The sequence below is a fragment of the Dama dama genome, chromosome 13 (assembly GCF_033118175.1).
Source record: "Dama dama isolate Ldn47 chromosome 13, ASM3311817v1, whole genome shotgun sequence".
In the NCBI taxonomy this organism is placed as follows: domain Eukaryota; kingdom Metazoa; phylum Chordata; class Mammalia; order Artiodactyla; family Cervidae; genus Dama; species Dama dama.
The window spans coordinates 53,871,326-53,891,056 of record NC_083693.1 but is presented as its reverse complement, the minus strand read 5'-3'; the positions used below and the strand labels follow the sequence as shown (position 1 = coordinate 53,891,056).

Sequence of the window (19,731 nt, the reverse complement as noted above, 5' to 3'; positions counted from 1 at the left end):
CATGTGTTTGTGAGCCATCTGTATGTCTTCTTTGGAGAAATGTCTGTTTAGTTCTTTGGCCCATTTTTTGATTGGGTCATTTATTTTTCTGGAATTGAGCTGCAGGAGTTGCTTGTATATTTTTGAGATTAATCCTTTGTCTGTTTCTTCATTTGCTATTATTTTCTCCCAATCTGAGGGCTGTCTTTTCACCTTACTTATAGTTTCCTTTGTTGTGCAAAAGCTTTTAAGTTTCATTAGGTCCCATTTGTTTAGTTTTGCTTTTATTTCCAATATTCTGGGAGGTGGGTCATAGAGGATACAATGGAAAAAAGACAACCTCTTTAACAAGTGGTGCTGGGAAAGCTGGTCAACCACTTGTAAAAGAATGAAACTAGAACACTTTCTAACACCATACACAAAAATAAACTCAAAATGGATTAAAGATCTAAATGTAAGACCAGAAACTATAAAACTCCTAGAGGAGAACATAGGCAAAACACTCTCCGACATAAACCACAGCAAGATCCTCAATGCAGGCAGATTCTTTACCAACTGAGTCACTAGGGAAGCCACCTTACTATTGACATTCTCTCCTTGGTGAGATAGACATGGTTTAGTTCTTTCCTTTAGTTCTTTTAGACATGGTTTCCTTTAGTTCTTTAGACATGGTTTTCTCTATCTTTTGGAACATATTTAAAACTTGTGATAGTGTTTGATACTATCACACTTGTCTGGTATATCTAATGTTTGTGCCTTTTCAGGGACGGTTTCTACTGACTTCTCTTTTACATGGAGCATACTTTCTAGTATCTTTGTGTCCTGTAATTTTTGTTGATAAGTTAACATTTTAAATAGCACAGCAAACCTGGAAAACCAATGTCTCCCTCTCCCCCATGATTTATTGTTGCTTCTGTTTGTTATTGTTACTATGTGATTCTTTAATGACTTTCCTGAACTATGTGTAGTCTGTTTTCTATTTATGACCACTGGATTCTCCACTCATTCAGCCTAGTGGTCGGCTAATGATTGGATGGATACTTCTTTACAAGCCTGGAGTCTGTAAGTCTCCTAGTCTTCACCAAGGGGCTCTGTGTATGTGTTTGGGACATACTATCAGTATTCAGGAAACAGTTTACAGTACTTTTTTAGCCTTCATATCCTTCTTCTGTAGTTTCAAAATCAGCCAGAGGTGAAAGTTTAAATATTTTTCCAGTCTTTCCTTAATACACTTGTAGCTCAGGCACATGGCCTTCTATACTCCGTTTAATGTGTTGGTGTTCTTTAAAGTTCCCTATGGATAGGACTTCCTCTGGCTTTTCCCTTTTTTAATTTTTTTTTTTTTTTGGTTAGTTGTTTGCCTCATCATTGATTGCTGCCCCAGGCAGCTGTGGTGTTAAATAATTGCCACTGACTGTTTTTCACAAATGACTCCCAGAGAAAAACTGTTGCACTGGGTGAGTTCTCAATTAAGTTAAATAAAGACAAGCTTTGTGAGCTCGGTTTTCGAAGGAGCAGGTAGGTAAGTAAAATAGTGATGTTTCTCAGAGTGAAGCATTGAAAGAACTCTGATTCTGTTCTGACTCTTCCAGTAACTGATAGGCAGCTGCTTGTCACTGTGTTTGTGGGCTGTTGGTTTTTAAGGCTGCCATGGAGATGAGGATGGAGGATAGGAACACAATAAGTTTGAAATGACACAAAGCTTACTGTTTTTATTGAGATTCATCCATTTTTCATGAATAAATGTCTTTGTTGCAAGCCTTTGATTAATTTCTAGGTTTCCAAAAAAGTTTTGGTTTTTAGTGTTTACTTTTGCTTGTTTTTAATGGAGATCTTCAGAGTTATTCCACTAATTTGCTGATATTATCTACTTATAACCTGCTTTTTAAATTATAAATACTTAATGTTTCTTAGTTTTATTAAAATAATTCTTTTATGAATATTTTTAGTGACTGCCTATTCACTTGCATGTATGTACCATGATTCATTGAGTGTCTTACTGTGTAGGGGGTAGTGGACAAGATAGTGGAAGTTAGGGAAGAAAAATAGGACTTGTATATCATGTAAGGGAACCTGGGCATTATCCTCTTTACAGTGGGAAGCTCTGTGAGTATTTTAAGTAGATGAGTGATACAGGTAGTTGGACTTAGGTGTGGGTAAATTATTCTGGTAGCAGTGTGTGGAGGATGGATAAAAAGTGGGCTTAGAATATTGTGAGAATAGGTAAGGAGGCTACTAGTAAAATTCAGGCAAGAGATCATGAAGTATCAAATGATAGCAGGCATCGAGAGAGAGGAATGCATTGCAGAGCTGTTTAGGTGAAAAATGAGTGCTCATTGAGTAGTGGGGGTGGAGTGGGGTGGAGTGGAGGGAGCTGAAAAGAGGGGGATAAACCTGAATTGAATGTCAGGCTTAAGATTTAGATGATATTACCAAAGTAGTAAGGGAATGTTAATAATAAAGATTTTGGAGAAGATGAGAGGAAAGATGGTGGATTCATTTTGGGCCAAGTTGAGTTTGAAACACCTGTGGAAGATGTAAGTGGATAGGTAATATAAGCCCGAATCTCAGAAAAGAGCATGAAATAAATAGTAGCTGTGGATTGGTGGTGGTCAGTTGCTTTAGTGGTGTCCAACTCTGTGACCCCAGGGGCCATAACCCACCAGACTCCTCTGTTGATGGGATTTTCCCAGCAAGAATACTGGAGTGGGTTGGCATGCCCTCCTCCAGGGGATCCTCCCGACCCAGGGATTGAACCCACATCCTCTGCATTGCAGGCTGATATCTTTACCTCCACCAAAGCCCAGGGATTAGGGAAGTACTTTTATGTAGATAGCGTTCAAGTTGTATCAGATGGAGGAGAAGGACGTGTTCCTGGTAGACACCACAATTTAAAGAGAGAGTATACAGAAAGAAAAGTTCATAGTGAACATGGAAAAAGCTCACGGCTGACATTATTTAATAGTTTTTCTGTATCCTCTTCCTTCAGCATTGACTTGTGTCAGTCCTAAACTTTAATGTCACAACTGTTTGTGTGTCTTGGGAGGTAGCATAGTGTAAGGCATACTTTATTCTTAGTTCAGTTTGGTTCTGTTAATTGCTGTTTGACCTAGTGTCTTGGTCTCTGTGAAACTTGGTTTTGAGTTGATTTTTAACTTTTTAATAAAATGAAGAGGTAAAATAAAATTGCTAGGTCCCTATCTCCATGGGGATTAATGAAACTAAAAGTATCTAGCTCAGTCTTTAGAGAATGGTGGGTGTTCAGTAAATGATATTACCTTCTTTCCTCCCCATCTTCACATTGTATGAGAATTCCTTTGCTCCTTTGCTGTGTTATGAGGAAAGCAGTTGGTACCAATTTATACTAATGTTTGAATGGTACTTAACTCTTTACACTGTGTGTTAGAGTGGTTTGGTATCACAAATAAATTTAATTAGTGAAATTTTAGGTATTCTGATGAAGTGAATAGGCTATAATCAGCCAGTGTCAGGAGTTACTTTAAGATAGTATGCATGCAGCTGCACTAAATCCTCTGAATTCTTGGTAATTTGCAGTGTCTGCCTGTCCTAAACTTCAAAGTTCCTATCTCATCCCTTACTAGACTGTGTAGCTTTCAAATAATTCTTTAAAAAGACTGTTCTTTCAGAATGAATTCAGTTAAAATTGGCCACATGTTTGTTTTGGTCTACCACCTCAAGTGTGGCTAATATGGTGGTGTTGATTGAGAGCTCAGAAGAGCTGGTTTGGAATTGTTTAATAGCTTTGTGTGGAGAATTTTAAAAATACATTTATGGAGAATGAGTAAGATCATGTTTGTGTAACTGTAAAAGTGCTATCTATGCAGATATAAACTATTAAGTAAGCGTAAGTGATTACAACTTGTTTGCCTTTCCTTATCTTTATGTTGCCATACTTAGCTTGTATGTTTGATAAAACAGAATTGACTTTGTTCTTAAATCAGACACTGTATCTTTGTTTATTAGGTTCTCTTTTTCACTGTATCTCCTCATTTCCTCTGTGCCTATGTGGAATCATTGAAGGCAAGAGAAAAAATTTTATTTTACTTTTATCGATTTTAGTCTTAAAATTAAAGGGCTTTATAAATATTTTCAGATCATCAGCTCAGTCGCTCAATCATGTCTGACTGTTTGCAAACCCATGGACTGCGGCTCGCCAGGCTTTCCTGTCCATCACCAACTCCTGGAGCTTACCCAAACTTACGTCCATTGAGTCAGTGATGCCTTCCAACCATCTCATCCTCTGTCATCCCTTTCTCCTCCCACCTTCAATCTTTCCTAACATCAGTCTTTTCCAACGAGTCAGTTCTTCACATCAGGTAGCCAGAGTATTGGAGTTTCAGCTTTAGCATCAGTCCTTGCAATGAATATTCAAGACTGATTTCCTTTAGGATGGAGTGGTTGGATCCCCTTGCAGTGCAAGGGACTCTCAAGAGTCTTCTCCAACACCACAGCTCAAAAGCATCAATTCTTCAGCACTCAGCTTTCTTTATAGTCCACCTCTCACATCCATACATGACTGATGCAGAAACCATAGCTTTGACTAGACGGACCTTTGTTGGCAAAGACATGTCTCTGCTTTTTAATGTGCTTTCAGATCATGATCACATATTAATGCTTCCTTCAGTGCTTTTTGTTCTTTCAGTTCTATACAGTTTTATCTTCCTATCAGGAGCTTTTCTGCAGTTATTTTGAAACATCAGTATGATAAAGAGATGAACTACATATCTTAAACAATTTTGCTTGCTTTGAAATTTTAGCATGTTTTTAGTATGATTTGTATCTGCTTGCTTTTCATGGTAAAGGACTAATGAATAATAAGTATTAAAAAAACAAACATCTTAAGTATTTATACAGGAGATAGGTTCCTAGCTTTTGTTTTGATGAGTTAAAACATTCAGGACAGTTATCAAGAGAGAGATAGACTTGCCTGCTTGCTACATTGTTAAATACAAGAGTGAGTTTGCCATTTTCATTTATGTTGATGTTGATTCATTATATAAAAATGCAGATCAATTTTAGTAATTATTTTTTGAGTTAATTTTTTCTAGTTAAAATGATTTTCTGGTTAAAATGTTTGGACAGTAGACTATTTTTGAAAGCATCAAGAAAAAAGTGTTTTTTGGTTTTGTTTATATTGCCTTAAATTCCTTTATAAATGTGTTATGAGTGTTTTCCAAATATTGGGGTTTTTTTCCTTAAGAATGCATTCACGGGGAGCTTCCAGGTGGCGTAGTGGTAAAGAATCTGCTTACCAGTGCAAGAATGTATTTACATGTACAAAAACTTCTGTGGACACAGAGGAGCATAGGTTTAAGTGTTGAGGAAATACTCTGTGGATCAATCAATGCATTTCCTAGGGTGATTCCAGAAACTTTATTTTTGAAGTTCCATTTCACCCACTCTCACTTCAAAAAGCATACTGGAATGAAACTAATGAAAATAGTGTTGAATATATATTAGGTTTTTTTTAAAGAGCTTTATTGAGCTGTTTAAAATGTATGTTAGCTATATGTAACTAACATATAATAAACTGCATATATTTTAAGTGCACACTTTATATTTCTCGTGAGCAGTGTAGTTGAGTTTTGCTTTTTTATCCATCTGACAGTCTCTAACATTGTGAGGGTATCATTTTTATTTAATGTGATTATTTATATAGAGTCTGTCATCTGCTCTTTATCTTCTACTTACCCTCTTTGATTATTGTTTCTCTTTTTCTGCCTTTGTTTGGATTAATCAAGTATTTTTGTATTCTTTTTTTTTTGGCTTATTACCCGTACATTTTTATTTTAGTAGTTGCTTTAATTTTTATAGTAGTTGTTCAGTCACTAATTCATGTTTGACTCTTTTACGGCCCCATGGATTGTAGCCCACCAGACTTCTGAATCCATGGGATTTCTTAGGTAAGAATACTGGAGTGTGTTGCCATTTCCTTCTCTGGGGAATCTTCCCAATGCAGAGATCGAACCCGCATCTCCTGCATTGCAGGTGACAGTTCTTTACCACTGAACCACCTGGGGCAGCCCAATGTTTGTAGTACCTGTATGTACACATCTCTTAACATTTCACCTTAGACGCTGTAATTTTGATTGATACCTGGAAGCTCGATTTGAGTAGTTCTTTTTATACAGCTTCCATTCCCAACTTTCTGGATATGTAGAATATGGTTAGAATAGCTGTCTATGTCCTTCTCTGCCTGCCTAACATCTGTGTTAAAATCTGGTTTAAATCTGATTTGATGATTATTTTCTTCATTATGATTTAGGTTTTCCTGCTTCTCTGCATGCCTGGTAGCCTTCAATTAAATACCAGACAAGATGAATTTATTTCATCCTGGATATTTGTATACCTATAAAATTGAGCTCTGTTCAGATGATCTTGAAAGCAGTTTGATCTGTTTGCATCTTGCTTTTATGACATGTTAGGTGGCTCTGGAGTAGTGTTCATTCTAGGGCTAATTGCTGCATCAATTGTGAGTTTTCCTAGTCTGGCTTGTGGGAATTAGGTACCCTTCCTGGCCTGTATGAGTACTTGGGACTCTTACCTCTAGTCCTCTCCAGCACTTTCCTCCTTTTATATGGGGGGTTAACTTTAGTTATTAATTCTAAATTATGTTTAATTTTGGGTCAGAGAGCACGTGTTAGTCAGTCGTGTCTAACTCTCTGCAACCCCATGAACTCTAGCCCACCAGGCTCCTCTATCCTTGTGATTCTCCAGGCAAGAAGACGAGTGGGTTGCCATTCTCTTCTCCAGGGCATCTTCCTGACCCAGGGAGATTGAATCGGGTCTCCTACATTGCAGGCAGAATCTTTACCTCTGAGCCACCAGGAAAGCCCAGAGAGCATGCTGTGTGCTGTTTTTCCTGGTTCTTTTTCTCTTTAGTTTGTGTCTTTACTAGTTCAGTTTTACGTGAAAAGATTCATACTGTGTTGAATTCAGACTTTGAAGGGTAAAGTGCTAATTGTGTTGTTCAAATCTTACACATAGTTACTAGCCTTGCCTTTGCTAAATATGAGATAGATGTGTTAAAATCTACCATACTTTTAAAAAATCTGTCTGTTCTTAATCAAAGGATAATTGCTCTATAGTATTGTGTTGGTTGCTCCCAAACATCAGCATGAATCAGCCGTAGGTGTGCACGTGTCCTCTCCCTCTTGGGCCTCCCTCCACATCCCACTCCGCGGGGTTCAGAGTCCTGGTTTGAGTTCCCTGAGTCATTCCCATTGGCTGGCTGTTTTTGGTCTGGTAATGTGTGTTACCATGTCACTTTCTCCATATATCCCACCCTCTCCAAAATCTACCACACTTTAAGTGACTTTGCTTTTCCTTAGATAGCTATTGGTTTTTGCTTTTTATATTTTATAACTCTTAATGCATAATTGAAATTAAGGCTTCCTGGTAGGTGGAGCTTTTTGTCAAAATACATTCAGTTCAGTTCAGTCGCTCAGTCGTGTCTGACTCTTTGCGACCCCATGGACTGCAACACACCAGGCCTCCCTCTCATCAGCAACTCCTGGAGTTTACTCAAACTCATGTCCATTGAATCAGTGATGCCATCCAACCATCTCATCCTCCATCGTCCCCTTCTCCTCCCACCTTTAATCTTTCCCAGCATCAGGGTCTTTTCAGATGAGTCAGTTCTTCGCATCAGGTGGCCAAAGGATTGGAGTTTCAGCTTCAACATCAGTCCTTCCAATGAATATTCAGGACTGGTTTCCTTTAGGATGGACTGGTTTAGGATCTCCTTGCTGTCCAAAGGACTCTCACGAGTCTTCTTCAACACCACAGCTCAAAAGCATCAATTCCTCAGCACTCAGCTTTCTTTATAGTCCAACTCTCACATCCATACATGACTACTGGAAAACTCATATCCTTGACTAGACGGACCTTTGTTAGTAAAGTAATGTCTCTGCTTTTTAATATATTGTCTAGGTTGGTCATAACTTTACTTCCAAGGAGTAAGCGTCTTTTAGTTTCATGGCCACAGTCACCATCTGCAGTCATTTTGGAACCCCAAAAAATAGTCTCTCACTGTTTCGGGTGTTTCCCCATCTATTTGCCCTGAAATGATGGGACCAGATGCCATGATCTTAGTTTTCTGAATCTTTAGTTTTAAGTCAGTTTTTTCACTCTCCTCTTTCACATTCATCAAGAGGTTATTTGGTTCCTCTTCACTTTCTGCCATAAGGGTGGTGTCATCTGCATATCTGAGGTAATTGGTATTTCTCCCGGCAATCTTGATTCCAGCTTGTGCTTCATCCAATCCAGCATTTCTCATGATGTACTCTGCATATAAATTAAATGAGCAGGGTGACAATACACAGCCCTGACGTACTCCTTTTCCTGTTTGGAACCAGTCTGTTGTTCCAAGTCCAGTTCTAACTGTTGCTTCTTCACCTGCCTCTCAGGAGGCAGGTCAGGTAGTCTGATATTCCTGTCTCTCTACCACAGTTTGTGGTGATACACACAGTCAAAGGCTTTGGCGTAGCCATAAAAGCAGAAATAGATGTTTTTCTGGATCTCTCTTGCTTTTTCGATCATGCAGTGGATGTTGGCAATTTGATCTCTGGTTCCTCTGCCTTTTCTAAATCCAGCTTGAACATCTGGAGGTTCACCGTTCATGTACTGTTGAAGCCTGGCTTGGAGAATTTTGAGCATTACTTTCACAGTGTGTGAGGTGAGTGCAATTGTGCAGTAGTTTGAACGTTCTTTGGCATTGCTTGTCTTTGGGATTAGAATGAAAACCGACCTTTTGCAGTCCTGTGGCCACTGCTGAGTTCTCCAAGTTTGCTGGCATATTGAGTGCAGCGCTTTCACAGCAGCATCTTTTAGGATTTGAAATAGCTCAACTGGAATTCCATCACCTTCACTAGCTTTGTTCACAGTGATGCTTCCTAAGGCCCACTTGACTTTGCATTCCAGGATGTCTGGCTCTCGGTGAGTGATCTTACCATCATGGTTATCAGGGTCATGAAGATCTTTTTCGTATGGTTCTTCTGTGTATTCTTGCCATCTCTTAATATCTTCTGCTTCTGTTAGGTCCATACCATTTCTGTCCTTTATTGAGCCCATCTTTGCATGAAATGTTCCCTTGGTATCTCTAATATTCTTGAAGAGATCTCTAGTCTTTCCCATTCTGTTGTTTTCCTCTCTTTCTTTGTATTGGTCACTGAGGAAGCCTTTCTTATCTTTCCTTGCTGTTCTTTGGAACTCGTGTGTTCAGATGGGTATATCTTTCCTTTTCTACTTTGCCTTTAGCTTTTCTTCTTTTCTCAGCTATTTGTAAGGCCTCCTCAGACAACCATTTTGCCTCTTTGAATTTCTTTTTCTTGAGGATGGTCTTGATCACCGCCTCCTGTACAATGTCACGAACATCTGTCCGTAGTTCTTCAGGCACTCTGCTGCACTCCATTGGGTGGCAAAGAGTTGGACATGACTGAGTGACTGAACTGATCCAGCCTTGGGGTCTACGGGCTCTATGGTAGGGTTAATGGTGAACTCCAAGAGCATTTACACTAAGGGGGCCCTTACCGGCCTGATCCTGCCAGTGCCCCTGTCCCCATGCCGGCCCATGCCTCCACAGGCAGCCCTCCTGCACTAGCAGGTAATTTTGGTTCAGTCTCCTATGGGGTCACTGCTTCTTTCCTCTGGGTCTTGTTATGTGCAAAATTTTGTTTGTGCTCTCCAAGACTGGAGTCTCCCTTTTCTCCAGGCCCCTGGAAGTCCTGTAATCAAATCCCGCTGGCCCTCAAGGTCAGATTGCATGGGGATTCCCACTCACTTTATCAGATCCCCAATCGCTTCTCGGCCTTTTGGCTAAGATCAAGTGTATCAGATCCCCAGGCTGCGAAGCCTGGGGTGAGGTTCAGAACCTTCGCAACAGAGGGAGAACTTCTTTGGTAGTATTGTTCTCCAGTTTGTGGGTCACCCACCCTGCGGTTACTGGATTTCATTTTATCATGATTGTGCCGCTCTACCATCTTGCTACAGGTCTCTTCTTTGTCTTTGGACGTGGGGTACCTTTTTTGGTGGGTTCCAGCGACCTCTTGTCCATGGTTGTTCAACAGCTAGTTGCAATTTTGGTGCTCTTGCAGGAGGAAATGAGCACACATTCTCCTACTCTACCATCTTCTCTCGTCATCTTTATATAATATTTTCATCTTGTTGTTATTCTGTGTTACAACATTTTGAATAAGAGCACCAGACTCTCTTCCAAATATTTGTTTCTTTCTTTTGTCCTTTCTTTTCTTCCTCCATTTTCTCAGTTTCTTCTCACTTCTCATATATCTGCCTTGTTTTAGAACTTTATAATGTATTATTTATAGTTTTCCAGCCTGTTTGTGTAGTTTTACCTCCCTCCTCCTCTTTTCTCTTTTCCTTCTACTTTTCTCTTCTGCTTTCCTCCTTATTTGTGCTTAACTCCATATCGTTTGCATCTTAATACTATATTTTTGTGTTTCTTTTCCCTTACCTTTCTCCCTTCTCTTCATCCTTCCTTCCAATCTCCTCCCTCCATATTTCCCCTTCAACCCCTTCCTGCCTTTCGCCATTCCACATTCTTACCATCTTCCTCTCCCCTCTTAGCCCTTTTCCAACATCCCACTTCCTCCTTTCCTACTTACTCTCTTTTCTTCATTTCCATTCCTTCTCCCCTCTTGTTTTGAGCTTGTATTTATTTTTATCCAGCATTTCTGTATCTCTGTAATTGGAGAGGTTTTTGGTGTGTTATTCACCATATTGGCATCAGTCCTCACTATTATTGGTTATTTTAAGGAAATAATTTGCATTGTTTACTTTATTATTAGAACCAGATTCCTTGTGGTACATTTCATAGTTTAGTGTATTACAGTGTCATCATTTGAGAAAAAGTTCCAAATAGTAATTTTTGTTTTTTAACAAATAAGGAGGAAGAATGATGATATTGCAAAATTTGTTGAATTTTTGGTGTTCCAACTTGGGTTATGTGATAACTTTTATAAGGGAGGTATTTAGTGCAGGTGTTTGAAATTTAAGCTCAGGAACACTGGCTTCTAAACTGTGTAATTTTTAATTATGTATGTTACAGAGCTTAAATGTCTTCAAAGTATGTAGTAGGAAATAGATATGTTAACCTTATTCATTAAAAAATCTTAAAGAGACATTGAAATTTTATTTGTGAAAACTCAGTGAGGTCTGGAACTGTTTTGCCACTTAAAGTTAGTATTCCCAAAGGTCTTCAAAGCATTCCTAAGCCTGAGTCAGTTTTTTACAATCTCAGAAACTTCAATCTTAATTTATGGTTGAAATGTTTATTTGATTCCTTTAAGGAAACTCTAGTTCACAAACAAATCAAATAGAAGTATTTCTAAAATTGGGGAAATTTTTGAATGTTTGAGCTTTTAGGTTCCAGCCATCCATTTAGCACTGTGCAGAGCACTCCCTCAGATTAAAATTTTGAAAAAAATATCAAAGGTTAAAGAAGTTAAGGCATGCTTCCTGTCCCCCAGAGCATCCAGTATCTATAAGAGAATAATATAATTGGCACTCCATCTTGGAGTGGTGGGTCTGCATCATCAAATTCAACCTACCGTGGATCCAAAATATTTAGAAAAAATTCTAGAAAGTTCCAGAAATAAAAACTTGAATTCACTGCACCCAGTCAGCCATTTATATAGCATTTATATCGTGTTAGATTTTAAAAGTTTTACATCTACAGATGATGTAAAGTGTGTGGGAGGATGTGCATAAGTTACATGCAGATATTCTGTCTTTTTATGTAAGGGACTTACTTGAGTGTGCTTGGATTTTGGCATCTGATGGGTTCCTGGAACCATCACCTGCTGATACAGAGGGACAGTTATACCAGCTAATGTGACATAATTAGGAGCCATATTGACTGAAATTAATGGAGGCATTCACAGAGAAAAAAACAATACCCATAATGGGTTATGGGCATTTGCTGGGGGAAAGGTATTGGGTAGACGTTTTTTCCATAATCTTTCTTTCTGCTTTTCTTTTCTTTTTTTATATTTTCCTTTCTCTTGTGTTATTATTTTATAGAGTTGTTTTTAAATTAGTGAAGCCTTCTTTTATATTATTCATTTATATCTACTTATCCTTTTATATCCACTTTTTTGTGTTTCTTCTCCCATTTTCCCCCCACCATGTAAATTTTGTGAATTGATGAGCAAAAGTATTTTATAAGAGTTTTTATTTGCTAACTAATCATTATAAATAGATACAGATTTTAAAAAACAAATTTCTTAATTTCAATCCAGTACTTTTTATTAGTAAGTATATAGTTTCCAGGCTTTGTTTATCCTGGTGTATGGGAAGGAAATAGAAAGAGGCTGTCTTGGCTCCTAAGTTATGTTACAAAATCTTGAGTTGATTCATGTTTGCTTCTGTTACGTTTTGATTTTTTTTGTTTGTTTTACTTTGTTTTTGTTCTCATTTTCTTTTTTCCCTGGGGACATTTGTTTTGTTAGAAACATTAGTTTCAGGAAATTGAGTGATAATTATAGCAGTTTATTTATTCTGATTTCATAGTTCTTTGTTATTTCAAACTACTCTATGGGGAAAATAGAGTACTTTTCCTGTTTATTTTAGTGTATGTGTTTTATTTTGGTATTGTTTAAAATATGTTTAACTAGTATTCAGTGACTATTACTCTTACCTTTGTTCTTTTCTTATTTTCCTTATAAATGTGTTAACACTGGAGGTGAGTAGCACAGAGGCTAAGAGCATAAGCCCGAAGCCCAGGCTGTGTGTGCTGTGCGTAAGTCACTCACTCATGTCTCACTCTCTGAGACCCCGTGGACTACCCGCCAGGCTCCTCTGCCCATGGGATTCTCCAGGCAAGGATACTAGAGTGGGTTGACATGCCCTCCTCCAGGGCATCTTACCAAGCCAGGGGTCGAACCCAGGTTGCCCACATCGCAGGTGAGTTCTTTAGTCTGAGCCACCAGGGAAGCCCAGTCCAGGTGTGTTGAGTTTAAATCCATGACTTTCTCTCTTACTAACTAAATTACTTAAACTCTCTATGTCTGTTTCCTCATCTTTAGTCAGGATAATAATAGTACTTATTTTATAGTGCTGTTCTGAGGAATATAGGAATTAATTTCTATAAAGAACTTAGAAGAGCGTCTGGCATATGGGAAATGTGGTTTATGTTAGCTGTTACCCCCCTTTCCCCTGGTTCTCTGAAGAGTCACACAGGTACTATTACAGGTAGGAATAGAACCTGGGTGTTCTTATTCCAGTCAAGATGAGGCAATGCTATTTTGTTTGTCAGTAGGTTATGCAGTATTTTCCAAGATAAAAATTTCCAAGCTAAAGTGAATACAGTAAAATTAAAATTATTTATAATAAAACACATTTGCATGTTCAGCACTGTGCTTAGGTTTTGGAAGTACTAAGGTAGACATACTTTCTGTCCTAAAGAAGCTATAGACTAGTCCTGGAAAAGAGACAAGGAAATACTTGAGACATAATTACTTTCATGAGAGAGAATTGTAGAAAACAAAAGGAAATAGAGAGGAGAGGGCATCCATCCCTTCCTTTGGGAGGGTGAAGCAAAAGGGAAAAATGGTCTTGGAAAACTCCATAGATGAGGTATCATTCAGGAGTTACTATGAATATTCATAGGATAAGATAATACACCACAGAGAGTTTAAAGTGCTATGTATTTGTTGTTAATATTTCATTTTATGCTGAAATCTTCTATTCAGCCTTAAAGCATTCCAAGAAATTAATTGATTCTTACCTTTAACTTGAGTTTACCAACAAGTAGTAGTTTATCCTATATTTTACTCCCAGGGTGTAAAAAAAATTTTTTTTTCCAGTTGCTTTTTTCAAATTTGTTTATTATAGAAGAGACACATGCTTTTTGTAAATGAATTTGAATAGTTGGAAGTATCTAAAAGTTATTAATCCCTCTCCCTCTCCCCAACTTTCTCACTCCCTCTGAAAACAAACAATAAAATGCATAAGTAAAGAATCTGCCTGCAATGCAGGAGAGCCTGGTTTGTATCCTGGTGGGGAATATCCCCTGGAGAAGAGAGAGGCTACCCACTCCATTATTCTTGGGCTTCCCTGGTGGCTCAGACGGTAAAGAATCTGCCTGCAATGTGGGAGACCTGGGTTTGATCCCTGAGTTGGGAAGATCCCCTGGAGGAGGGTATGGCATCCCACTCCAATATTCTTGCCTGGAGAATCCCCATGGACAGAGACGCCTGGTGGGTTGTAGTCCATGAGGTCGCAAAGCATTGGACAAGACAGAGCAACTAAGCCCAAGCACCTATATACTTGTGTAAATATCTTGCTTTAAATGATAATTGCCATTTCCTTAGTTTGCACTTAAGACATTTCATGACATATCAAAGCTACTTTTTCCATTTTATTTTTATCAAAATGCTCAAAGCTAGCCAAAATGAATGATTTTTGTACATTTTATCCTGTTTTCCTCACTTCATGTTTTTGTTTATGCCAAGAATGTCTGTTTTGTTCAAAACCACTACATCATATCCAAATTACTTCCTGTCCATAAAGGTCTTTTCAGATAATACGTTCTCTGTCAAAGCTTTTCTTTCCCCACCTTCACTCCTTCCTGTGTTTTGAAAGTAATTTTGTGTTAGTACCCAACACTTGCTGCTGTGGATGCAGTTAAATGTTTGGTTTTTCTGTGCTTTGGACTACACTGACAGTTCTTGTAGCAGTATTTTATGAGTTTTGTAATACTTAAATGCCTATTTGTAAAGCCTGTTGTTAGATATTTAAAATAAATGTATTTTAGTCATGTTTTATTTTTCTCAGAAGTACTGATTTTTAACTGTCTTGGGGAGAAGTTACAAAATGTGAGCTGTGAATTGAAAATAAAACTACTTTTTTTAGTTTGGTTAATGATTTTGGATGAGTGTTTCTGAGACATTGTTGTCTTCAAAGATTATGATAACCTGATTTGGCCAATTTTTAAAATTAAAACTAAAATCTTTAAAAACTAAAGTTGTGAGAATAAGGTATAAATAAATCTCTCAAATATTTTAATAGAAGTTTAAGAGCAGTTTTTTTACATTTTTGAAGGAAACTTGCCACAATAAATATTTGCTGAATGTGATGTAAATAGTAATCACTAAAAACTGTTTTCATTTATTTTTCAGAGAATGCAGAATCCATTGATCTTAAACAGTTTTTTGACCAACATTTTTCACATATATATTATGTGTTTTTTGAGAATTTTGTTACTATTGAAGCTAGTCTTAAACAGAAAGGTAAGATGTTAAAATCAATCCTGACTTAGGCTGATGTTTCAAATAATTGTCATAAACATTCACTTAGAATAGACTCTTGCACGTTGGAATTTTAGTATTATTTCACTTCTCCTCTCAAATGGCTTGTAGACACCCTGCTCACACTGTGGCTTAGCAGTAGTAACAATACCCGTATTATTTTGAGAAGGCTTAGAAGAGTTGCCTTTTCTCTGGCCAGATTTCCCTGTTTGCTCACCTTTACTCTGCCCTAGGGCCATCTGTCAGGTTTGAGCAGTCATTTTCATAATTTCATTTTTAAGAGTTCACTTAAGACTTTGCCACAATATATTATGATTTGTTTTTTAGACATAAATATGTAGAACCTAAATTTAATAGTCTAGAAAGAGTAGAGATGTTATGGTATTGTCTACACATTGAACAGAATACAGTTTAAATATTTTATTAAAGAATCACTGAGAAGAAACTGTGCCTGAAATATTTTAAGCTTTTTAAGTGGTTGTTGACATTGAGGACAAAATGATAATGTTTAAATATTTTTCTGTAAAAATGTTTTAGGTCACAAGTCTCAAAGGGAGGAATTGGATGCTATACTTTTTATTTTTGAGGTACGTACCTACCCATGTAACTTTTTTCCCAAAATTAATTTTTGGAACATACAAAGGAACATATTGAATATTAACAAGCACTGTGAATCTGCCATGCTTTTAAAAAACTGAATTCTATTGTTTAACCTAAAAAAAACACCTGTCTTAATTATTTTCTGAGGTACATTTTAGGTACAGATAGAATTAATGGTTTTATGCATTTGAAGCCACAACTGTACAATATTTACAGTATTTACAAGCAATGAAAATTTTAATTTGTGGGATGCTTACACAAATGGAGAATTTTTTTAAGAAATTCTAAAACATTCTTACTTGAGAGGGTAAATTCATGGAACTGTTACATACCTAAAGAGTTCATAGTTTCTGCTTTAACTGCTTTTCATTGAAAACTTGTATAGAATAGTTTTAAACATTTTATACATTGTTGTTCTACCACATTACTTTTTATTGGGGTAGGACAAGTTTTTATTGCTAAATAAGCAGAAGGAAATAACAACATATGATACTCTGTTAAAATTTCTCTTTTATTTTTAGCACAGTGATAAAAATGAGGGACACACATGCTTCTCAAATAACTCCTTACTCTTCATTTTGGCTTTCAAATCGAATAGTGATAGGAATATTCCAGTCTTTATTGAGAATTTTAGTCATCAGGAAACAGCCAGGATTAGACCTTGTGTTTTGAAAGGCGTAAAGAATTTAGAAATTAGTTTCTAAAGATGGAACTATTCTATTTACTGCTAATAAAGATAAAATTCACTGTCTTGTATATTGACTATTTTGGTATGGTTTAGAAGAATTTAAAGAATTTGATCTCTCTAAGTTGCTGAGTTAGTCACAGCTTAAAAAAAGAAAGTTTGGGTTTTTTTTTAAGCATTCCAAAAGAAGTAACTGGTTTGGTACCTGTTTTGCAGTTAATTTTCGTTAGTCATTAACCCTGAGGAATTTGCTCATATTTACCTCCCAAAGTGTTTGCATGAATAGTTTATAGGGGAAATATTAAAGCATGGATATTTTGAGAAAGAATAAAAAAGTATGTACAGAGAAAAGATAATTCCTGGAAAGTATTCCTTCACACATTTGTGAAACTATATTTAGGAAATTGAGATCATTGACTAGTTAATAGAAGCTCTTTTAGGGTATTCCTTCTATTAAGACATAATACTTATTTTTCTGTATGTAATATATACTGGTCATTTGTTACTCTTTGAACTGAAATGTTTGTCTATAATCTATCACTAAATTTCATTAGGAAAAGTAGTGTTAAATGTAGGGTTTTTATCTTTGGAAAAAGTACTTAACCTGTGTGCTGTTTTTGTATGTATGATGGTAACAATATCTGACTTCCACCTTTAGAGACTAATGATTTGAAAGATCAAGAACTTACCTAAATAAACTGACTTCCTTTTTCTGGAATAAAATGCATCTTTGTGGAATGTTAGTATGACACAGGATTGATATCCTGTTTTCTTCTGTGTAGTTAAGAGTATACATAATTTCTTTCATCTTTATATTACTGAATAAAAAGATGATAAAGTGTAATTTAATAGTGATAATGTGGAAGTACTTTAAGTAGTTCACAGACTTGTCTTTTTAGTTTTCTATAATTTTATCTCTTTCCATACTGCAATAAATATAATTATACAGCTGCTGGCTAAGTATGGGAGAAATGTAGGAGGGCAAGCCTGAAGAATTTTCTGTATCTTATGTGGGAATAGCACCTGTCTGTGAAGAACTTTGTGATTTCTTCTTCATCTTCTTATATGAGAAGGACTAGAGACGATTATCAAAAGGAAGATAAGAGAAGTGTAAAAACAGGCATACCATTCTTTGAACAGAATAGTATGAAAGCACAAATTCTGGAAATAGGAATATGGAAGCTGGAATCTGTTTTTCCACTTTCTAACCTAAGCACATTTCTTAACCTGTTATGGCAAATGAGATCACTCCTTTTAGGATGGTTTTGAGAATTAATGAAATATCCTTTATATAAAGTGTCTATTATTTGGCCCTTATGAACATTCAATTAATGGTGACTCTAAGTAGTAATAAAATAGAGCAGCAATAATAACAAATACCATTCAGCAAGCAGATGAGTATTGAGAACATAGTTCAACAGCATAATAAGGCAGCTATTGAACTAGAATAATTCATACAGGTGCAATATGTAAAGGAAAATAAAGACAAAATTTTGAAGATATTATATGTAAGAAATATTCTAAACTTGTAGAAGTATGTATGGGTTAGCTTAACCATAGGGCTCCTGAATTAAAAATTTTTTTTCTCATACCTATAGCTATTATATAAGTATCTTTGGGTTCATGTGATTAATTTAGTACAAGTATTTGATAGGATTTTTGTGAAGGCAAAATATTTCCCCTCTTAGGTTTATCAAAATAGGAGAAAGAAAAAAACTACTTGAAGAGAAAATATCACAGATATTAGTATCTAAAAGAATTTAAAACAGATCAGTAGTTTCCACAAAGTCTAAGAATAGAAAACAAGCCTTAAAAAATATAATATTTATTCACTAAAGAGAAATATAATTTTTACATCATTGTAAAAGGTAAATTTCATCAATTTCCTGTTCCAAGACTTGGTCAGTGTAGCTTGTTTCCTGGAGTTTTCAGATGCTGATCAGTATGCTAGTGCTGAAGCAGCGGCACTGCCGTGAGACTAGCTCAGAGATGATTCTGTGTTTGTAATACTGTTCTGCGTAAGAAACTTTTAAAGGCTTTGTGTAATTCTTTAGTTTTTCACATTGTTCAAGATGTGAACTTGTTCCTTGCTTTTCATACTTTTCTTTTTTTCATTCATATTGATTTTTAGAAAATTTTACAACTTCTTCCAGAAAGAATTCATCAGCGATGGCAGTTTCATAGTATTGGTAAGTAATATAAATACTATTTCACATTTGAAATAAATGATAATATTTGAACATATTCTGTTAATGAGTTGGTTATTATTTGACATGAGTTCATAGTTCATACTTCAGTAAAAATAAATAACGAATACAGAATTAAACTTACTGGGAATATAAGATAAAAACATACATGAAAGCATGTTAAATTTCTTTGACCCACCTGTTAACTTACTCTGAACATGTTAGCAATGATGATAAACTATAAAGCCTAAAAATAAAAGTAGACTCTGCATCAAAGTAAATATTCTGTAATCAGAAATTGAAGAGAAAATGCAAAGTGCCAAGTAGAGTAAGAGCCATGGGTTCCAGCTTTCAAAGCAAGCAGTGTAGGTTGGCAGTTGGCTCCATTTAAAAAAAAAAAAAGGGAGGGAACCTGGGGTTTAGCTTACTGCTTGAAGAGCCAAAGAGAACTTCCCAGATCAAGAAATGAAGCTGAAAAGGAAAGGGGGAAAGGAAAAAAATGCAGCCCTGCTGTGGATAACTGTGAAAGACCAAGTAGGCAGGAGGTCACAGGCTTCTCTTACAAGGAGTTAAGCCAGGATGCTGGCTAGCTTGGAGTCTGCTTCTTTGACAATCTATAGCATTGCCGCAGGACTCTCTGATTCTCATTCTAAGCCTTTTTTCCCTTTTGGATGAAAAAGGAATCTGCAGGTAGGCAATTTCTGGCTTTGGTTCAGTGTCTCAATGAGAACAAAGGTGATTGCTAGTGATTCTTGTGACCTTTCTCTCGTGGTGAATACACAGCCAGCCACCATATCTACATTGTTGAGGTAGAATGTTATAGGCCTTATATTCATTTGTAAAAATTGTATTTTTCTCTTAAAAAAGAGTCATAGATTTATTTAGGCCCTACAATTCTTAATCAGTTATGTCAAATAAAATCTCTGAAGCTTTCAAACGATAAGTCATCCCAATTAGCAGTTCTGGAAACAAAAGAAACTACATATAGGATGGA

General features: G+C 36.5%; 1 protein-coding gene across 3 annotated transcripts in view; it reads left to right on the top strand.

Moving 5' to 3' along the window:
* Positions 1-19,731, top strand: part of RALGAPA1 (Ral GTPase activating protein catalytic subunit alpha 1) — a 204,245-nt gene that overhangs the window by 21,101 nt on the left and 163,413 nt on the right. For all 3 annotated transcript variants that reach the window (XM_061159178.1, XM_061159181.1, XM_061159179.1), the window contains exons 2-4: positions 15,138-15,248; positions 15,804-15,853; positions 18,683-18,740. In XM_061159178.1, the coding sequence (XP_061015161.1) occupies positions 15,138-15,248; positions 15,804-15,853; positions 18,683-18,740 (219 nt within the window). The remainder of the gene's footprint in view (positions 1-15,137; positions 15,249-15,803; positions 15,854-18,682; positions 18,741-19,731) is intronic.